At 44.1% G+C, this 7,515-nt stretch overlaps 2 protein-coding genes across 3 annotated transcripts; one reads left to right on the top strand and one right to left on the bottom strand.

The window, feature by feature from the left end:
* Window positions 1-467: 467 nt before the first annotated feature.
* Window positions 468-5,397, bottom strand: LOC135516263 (perforin-1-like). Of its 2 annotated transcripts, none has more exons than XM_064940419.1 (7): window positions 5,326-5,397; window positions 3,560-3,927; window positions 3,164-3,327; window positions 2,581-2,770; window positions 2,214-2,383; window positions 1,655-2,078; window positions 468-1,437 (listed from the first exon to the last, which is right to left on the bottom strand). In XM_064940419.1, the coding sequence occupies exons 1-7, from the start codon at window positions 5,360-5,362 to the stop codon at window positions 976-978; spliced, it is 1,815 nt and encodes a 604-aa protein (XP_064796491.1). In that variant the 5' UTR covers window positions 5,363-5,397; the 3' UTR covers window positions 468-975. The 2 variants fall into 2 exon arrangements, with proteins under 2 accessions (XP_064796491.1, XP_064796492.1); XM_064940420.1 differs by lacking the exon at window positions 5,326-5,397 and adding an exon at window positions 5,061-5,204.
* A 164-nt stretch (window positions 5,398-5,561) lies between these two features.
* LOC135516261 (endonuclease domain-containing 1 protein-like) lies at window positions 5,562-7,435 on the top strand. The gene is made up of 3 exons (XM_064940416.1): window positions 5,562-5,976; window positions 6,211-6,414; window positions 6,615-7,435. The coding sequence occupies exons 1-3, from the start codon at window positions 5,677-5,679 to the stop codon at window positions 7,017-7,019; spliced, it is 909 nt and encodes a 302-aa protein (XP_064796488.1). The 5' UTR covers window positions 5,562-5,676; the 3' UTR covers window positions 7,020-7,435.
* The last annotated feature ends 80 nt before the right edge of the window (window positions 7,436-7,515 follow it).

The following is a 7,515-nucleotide window of genomic DNA, read 5'->3' as shown; positions in this document are numbered from 1 at the left end:
CTCAAATTATGTCAATTAGCCTATCAGAAGCTTCTAAACCATGACATCATTTTCGGGAATTTTCCAAGCTGTTTAAAGGCACAGTCAACTTAGTGTATGTAAACTTCTGACCGACTGGAATTGTGATACATTGAATTTTAAGTGAAATAATCTGTCTGTAAATAATTGTTGGAAAAATGACTTGTGTCATGCACAAAGTAGATGCCGTAACTGACTTGCCAAAACTAGTTTAACAAGAAATATGTGGAGTGGTTGGAAAACGAGTTTTAATGACACCAACCTAAGTGTATGTGAACTTCAGACTTCAACTGTAGACAGGTGTGTGCCTTTTCAAATCATGTCAAATCAATTGAATTTACCGCAGGTGGACTCCAAGTTGTAGAAACATCTCAAGAATGATCAATGGAAACAGGATGCAGCTGAGCAATTTTGAGTCTCATAGTAAAGGGTCTCAGTACTTATGTAAATAAGGTATTTCTGTTTTTTATTTAATACATTTGCAAACATTTCAAAAAACCTGTTTTTGCTTTGTCATTATGGGGTATTGTGTGTAGATTGCTGAGATGTTTTTATTTAATACATTTTAGAATAAGGCTGTAACGTAACATTTAGAAAAAGTCGAAAGGTCTGAATACTTTCCTAAGGCACTGTATGTCAGTGTGTCATATGCATGTTGAAAACACTATCTTTAATCTAGCCGATTGGTTAGTGTTGGGCCAGTAACGAAAGGTTGCTGGATCGAATCCCAGAGCTGACAAGGTAAAAATCTGTCGTTCTGCCCCTGAACAAGATAGTCAACCCACTGTTCCCCGGTAGGCCGCCATTTTAAATAAGAATTTGTTCTTAACTGACTTGCCTAGTTAAATACAGGTTACATTTTATATTTTTTTAAAGATCAAGCGATTAGAAATGGTATGCATTAAGGTTAGATAGGCAGACTAAGGTTTACAGTGCATTACAGGGCATATATTTTAATCACGGCTCACTGAGGGCAGGGTGATCATTATCCTTCTGCTTCACCAAGAAGGTCAAAGGGTCTCCTAGGGGCTGGCCCATCCGGATGTGAGCCAGCAGTTCCTGAGTCATGTTCAGGGCGTTGCGGGAGGTATAGAGGTAAGAGAGGTCAGAGTTCATCCCGGAAGGGGCGTACTCCCCACATGTCTGGCCCCGAAGCCCTGGGGCGCAGTCGACCTTGTAGGAGTAGAACAGGCTGCCGTGACTCATGGGACACATATTGTCGTGAATCCCAGCTTTGACGGGCTGGACTTTGCATTCCCCCAGGAGTTCGTTCGACCAATTGTCTTCATCGTATACAGTGAACTTGAGTTCGCTGGCCAGGGAGAGTTTGACTGTCCCAAATTTGAAGACCTCCTTCCACATGGGGTTGTCGTTGTTATGGATCACCCTGGTCTGCTTGAAGTCTTTTCCCATGAGCACCTTGACGAAGCAAACCAAATCAAACTTTATTGAAAGCTACAGTATGTGATTAGAAAAACGACAAAACGAGGTCCCCGTCACTTGTTTTAGTATGCAGCTCGGGTATGGGGCTAGGGAGATGTAACCCTTGTCAAATCCTAGAATGTAGCTTTAAAGTGCACTTGAAAACAAACTTCATAGTCAATTAAAATTCTAAAATAAAAGAGATGAATAATACCTTGACAAAGCCGTCGGTCTGGGAGGTGGTGTCTCCCCAGAGGTCCCTGGCTTTCTTCACGGTGACGGTAAGGTGAGCCAAGCCCTTCTCCTGCGGGCAGCATTGGCTGGTCATCTCCTTACTGGTCTGGCACACACACTGACAGGAGTCATGGGCACTGGACCTGGAGCTTCCCTTGCACTTCCCAGAGCAGTGCTTGAACAGGGCGTGTTTCAGGATGTAGTCCTCCACGGCCTTCTTCAGCCCCGCCCTCTTGCTGGCTTTTTTCACCAATAGGTGGAGAGGATGGAGAGAGTAGTTGATGATATCAGGTATGGTTTTCAGGCTACTTGCCCAATCAGCGAAGGCCTTGGAGTTTTCACCAATCTTGGAGAAGAGCAGGTCGGGCGTTCCGTCCGTCTGTCCCCCCACCACCTCGGTAAACCTGTATGTTTGTTGTTTATCGTCAGTCATGTTTTGTCTTACATGAGGACATTATTGGAAATGTGTTTTTTATAAGTCTTGTATAATGCCCAATAATCCCACCAAAAATCGATAACATTTCTGAAATCAATCAAACCTCTCATCGAAGGTACTGCTGAAGGTGTCACTGGTGTTATGTTTTTTGAGGTCACTCTTGCAGAACTTTGTCTCTGCATTGGCTTCGGCTGTTCCGCAGTTGGTGGCGACAGAGGCCTCGGCCTCCAGGCAGTCCTTAACCTCGTTCTCGTTGTAACCATTGACGGCCGCCTAGGTTTGGGTTTATTAAAACATCTTGGTACATATGCAGACTCTTAAATAAAATGTGATGTCATACAATAAAATTAAAAACAACTATATATAATCTGCCTAAATACATGAACGCATCTTCAATAAATTGTACACCACAAATAGGCATACCACTATCAATAATGAGAATGTCATTTGCAGAATTTAAGAAGTCTTACCTTGCACACGCGCAGTGAGGTGACGCCCTTCACCCGCCCCCCCAGTTTAACCTTCCGGATATAGTGGGTACCGAAGGTCGCGAGGAAACGATTGTAGTCAGCCTTGGTCTGGTCGGTGTAGAGGGGGGGCAGGATGCCCAGGGAGCGAGAGAACTCGGGGTGCAGGGGAGGGTCCTCTATCAGGCGGCAACTGAGGAAGAAACCCAAGATAGAGAATAGACTACTTTGTTATCTTTCCGTAAATGGCTTTGTCATTTTGTGGCCTTTTTGAGGGGTGCATCAAAGTCCCTGCCTACAAAGTAGACCTATCTATGGGGATAGAAGTTTGACTATTTTCAAGAAGTCTTATTCAATAACAATGTGGCTACAAATTGTCAACAAAACACATTATGTTGTTACAATTGAAACAGGATATTCTATCGCAAAATAACTAGTCTTTAACACCCCCAGACAGTGTGTGCACAACTATTATAATCTAGTGTATACCTTACTATAGCCTATGGAGGGCAGTGTTGGCTATATAAAGGAAGGTGAACTTTCTAATACAAATGAAGTTATTATATTCATAGAAGTAATAGGTAACCTGTAATAGGAGCAGTGTATATCCTGTTTGATGAAGCTGTACTTGTCCTCCTTGGACTGGCTCATCACCGTCTTGGCAGCTCTGGAGTGGGTACCCCCCACCATGGCCGACCCATTAGCGTTGGGAATATTAACGTCCAGACCAATCTGCCAACTGCCGTCCACCTATATATACACATTGGTGGTGGATTAGTAGTATTATACATTTGATTAATATTTCTATATATTATTAGTCTTATTATAAAATGCTTAATATATCAATTATTATTTTCAGTAGTAGTAGCTGTAGTAGTAGTTATAATTATAGTAGTAGTTGTTATAGTAGTAGATGTAGTATTAGTTGTAGTTGTATTAGAAGTAGTAGCCATATTAGTAGTAGTTGTAGTAGTAGTATTACATCTGTCTGGCTGCTGCTCACAAACGACTCGCTGGAGTCGAAGACGATGCTGGACAACTTCATGTGACACTGATGCAAGGGACGCCAGTCCACCACAGCTGCGGGCAGCCTCTGAGTCTGGCCCTCCATGAAAGGGTTAACACAGAGGGTACAGGCTCCATCTGGAGTCTTCCAGTTGTCCACATCAACAACATAGGCCTGCTTGCGCTCCATGGTGACAATGTTGAAACCCTCGCCCGCCAGGTTGGTACCAGGAGCTGACATGGCAGCCTTGCACCTTGCTGGCCGGCCCGTGGTGCACGAGGGCTGAACGGGGGTCAGCCACCATCCCCACAGCCATAGCAGGGTCACCAGAGTAGTCTGTATGCCTGGAGAGGACGAGGAGGTAGATATTCAATTCAATAGAGTGTTCTTTAATATTGAACCAAAATCTAAAGTTGTCAGACATTTTCAGACTTCAAAAGTAGTCTAGTGTTAAGATATTGTGGTGCTATTTTGACTGAAACACATAAGAGTGTTACTGTATGTGCCAGAGATTTGTATCGCGAAAGCTCAGTTAATTCAAGAGTCCATATGCCTCCGTGAGAGACCGGCGTTCGCTACCGGAGTCGACTTCTTCAACTGCACATCTCTTATCTGTCTCCCTACTCACTTCATCTCTGTAATATTCTCCATTAAACAATACAAGGCGTAGGGTGATTGGACTGCTGTTCCCCTAAAAATGTTAGGAAAGGGAAAAAACAACAAAAGAAAAGAAAGTATTGTTTTCTTTTGGAATGTCTATAGAGCGGGGACCCCCACCCAGGCCAACCGCTGACCCAGGGACCCCCACAAGGCCAACCGCTGACCCAAGGACCCCCACCATGGTATTATCAGCTGAATAGCAAGGAGAAGTAATCAACATTTAAAAATGAATAGATTTGATTTCTTAGTATTATTTTGACCTACTCACATTATAATTGGAAGTGTAAAATACATAGTCTACTAGCTAAAAAGGTAACTCCAAACACATTTTCACTAATATCAGCTGGTTAAATAAAGGTTAGCCATGTGTTTGGTAAAAATGATTCAATCTGTATTGCTGAAGTGCTACAGGTTGTGTGATAGAAATGTAAAGGTAATTTCCCATTGAGCCGATATATGTAGCATTTACCGTGAATGCAGTCTCCGCTAACGCGGCACCATTGCCTTTGCACTTGCAGCGACTAGTATTAACGGGTGCTTTTTCATAGCCTATGTCAGATATTTTGACTATCATTTCTCTGTAATTAGCTCCAATTAGTGCAATTTGCTCAATATTAGGGTTTGAGAAATAAAGTTGACATGATTAGAAAGAATATATTATCATAGTTTCTACTGTATGTATGTAATTCAAAATGTGTATTGTTGTTGCTAGCGATATTCATTAAAAAATAAACATTTTAGAAAAAAATGTGCGGACCCCCTGCAGTATCTCCACGGAACCCCGGTTGAATACCCCTGATATAGAGTAACCTCTTACCTGACATATCAATCACAATCTCTTGGTAATGATGAGTTTGATGAAAATCAACTCCTAGAACAATGGAGCGTCCTGACCTGTCTGTCTGTCTGTGTGATGACTGACTAACTGACTGAATGAATCACTATGTGGGATGTATTTTTGTTGTTGTTGCGGTCAAGGCTTTGTTTATATAGACGGGGCCTGTAGTTTTCTTTGGCTATACAGAGTATACCACCACAAGCTGTTGCAATGTGTGTTGGTGTGAAAGTGGATGTTTACTTACGAGAAACACTTCGCAGACAGATGGATGAATGTCTCATGGCACTAGAAAACAAGATTAGGCCCAGAAGTTTCATTCCACTTAACACTAGACTACTTTTGAAATCCTCTCACCCATGTGCTCCTGCTCTCCATGATTAGCCAACCACGCATCCAATCAAATCAGTCCTATGCATAGCCACTTTGCATACAGAGCCATTTCCTTGCTTTGGCAGTCAACCTCCCTCTGTGCTGTGTGGACTGCATCTGGTACTGAACCCTACAGTAGTCTACTCCTGGATGTATAAACAGCCTTCCCTATTCCTCCTAGTAGTGCCACCACCCTCTCCGCTGTAGGGTCTGTACCCAGGCTAAGATGCGTCCATTGCGGGTCTACCTGCTGGCCCTCCTCCTGTTGGCAGGGATCTGGCTGTCTGGTGCCAGTGTATCCGACAGCTTTAGAGACTGCAGACAGTTTTTCTACATGAGGGCAGCACCAACAGGCATCGACGGGACCAGGGACAGCCTCAAGAGGATCTGCCAGCGCTACGGGGACAAGGCGCGCTACGCCACCCTGTACGACGGCAGCCGTCGCCTGCCCCTCTACTCAGCCTACACCTTTAAGAAGAACGACGGGAAGAAGAGGATGGACACGCCCTGGATGTACGAGCCACAGGTAGAGATCTGTTATCGTGTCACATCATCACAGCAGGTAGAGAGAGATCTTCAGCAGCAACGTACTGTGATACTCTCATGCAATACCGCAGTATTCTCCTGCAATAACAGTCCCATCTTAAATGACTTACCAGCCAATGCATTGGGGGTCCTGTCTTTGTCATGAGGGCTTGCTTTTTCTCCATCTAAACGAATGATTGTCACCTCTATAAATAATCACCCAATCACTCCACAGCTGGTGTCTGGGAATGAGGGTGGGAACATGAAGGTGCTGCCCCCTAGTGATGACCCGGAGCCTCTGATCCAGGAGAGCCAGGCGGTGCTGGAGGATTACTCAGACGCCGTGGAGTACTCCCGAGGCCTGCTCAACCCAGACCAGCACCAGGCTGACCCAGACGATAAGGCCTCCACCTACACCCTGACCAACGTGGTACCCCAGGTCAGCCATTTTGTTATCAAAAGTTTTTTTGAATGGTTTTGGGACATTATAAATCATGTTATAACTAAGCAAATGTTTTGTCAATCGGTCTGATATACCACGGCTGTCAACCAATCAGCATTCAGGGCTCGAACCACCCAGTTTATAATCGTATTTAGAATTTAATGTTATGTTAATGTTAGCTAATGTCCTGGTACCAGATCACAGACTTCCTGGAAGAGACCTGGAGCTCCTATTTGGATACCGTGCGCCGCCGCCTCAATAACTTCTGCCGCGGAAAGCAGTCCTACGTGGTAACCGGGGTGACAGTCTCCGGGGCAACCATACGTCGGGGGAACGAGGACCGCATGGGGATCCCCAAACACGTGTGGTTGGCTTACTGTTGCCCACGGTTCGACCGTAACTCTCCCTACGAGGTGCGTTTCATGTTCCCTAGCTATGGTGCCTATGCACTGAATGAACAGGAGGACCATGGAGTCATGGAGGTGCCTTTAAAGACACTGGAGAGCTTTCTGAAGAAACAAACGGACATGGATAGTAATCTGGCTATCTTCTACGAGGACTGTGTGTCAGAGAACACCTTCAAAAAGAAGAGGAAAAGATAGGCCTGTGTGTGTGTGTGTGTGTCTGTTTTAGTTTTTTTTTACTGTAATGGGGGTGTAAATTGACCAATTGAAGGAAGTTTTATTTTATTTACATTTTATACTCTTACAAAGTAACTGTCAATAATTGTCATGCACAATCAATCAACTGAACTGAAAATACAACAAAAAAACTCGTCGGTCTCAAACGTGTGAGAAACCACATCACGAAGCAACACTTTTCTTCACACCTCATAGAAACGCTCTGAACAAAATGTGCTGCATGGAACTTAAACCGACAGGACTACAGTATACTGCTTCAATGAAAGTACCATAGTAAGCTACAGCTGTAATGTTGTAACGTAATAAAAAAGATTCTGTTCAATGTCGTTTCACAGCTAATATTTGCATGGAATATGGGACATACGCGGTGCAGTGTAAAAACAATGGTAGAGGCATGGTGCATGAGTCGACTAGGACTCACTGCAGCTAACCACACGTCCATGGTAACCCAATGCTT

The sequence above is a fragment of the Oncorhynchus masou genome, chromosome 27 (assembly GCF_036934945.1).
Source record: "Oncorhynchus masou masou isolate Uvic2021 chromosome 27, UVic_Omas_1.1, whole genome shotgun sequence".
NCBI classification, from domain to species: domain Eukaryota; kingdom Metazoa; phylum Chordata; class Actinopteri; order Salmoniformes; family Salmonidae; genus Oncorhynchus; species Oncorhynchus masou.
The sequence above is the reverse complement of the archived record's forward strand: the minus strand, read 5'-3'. Positions and strand labels throughout refer to the sequence as shown.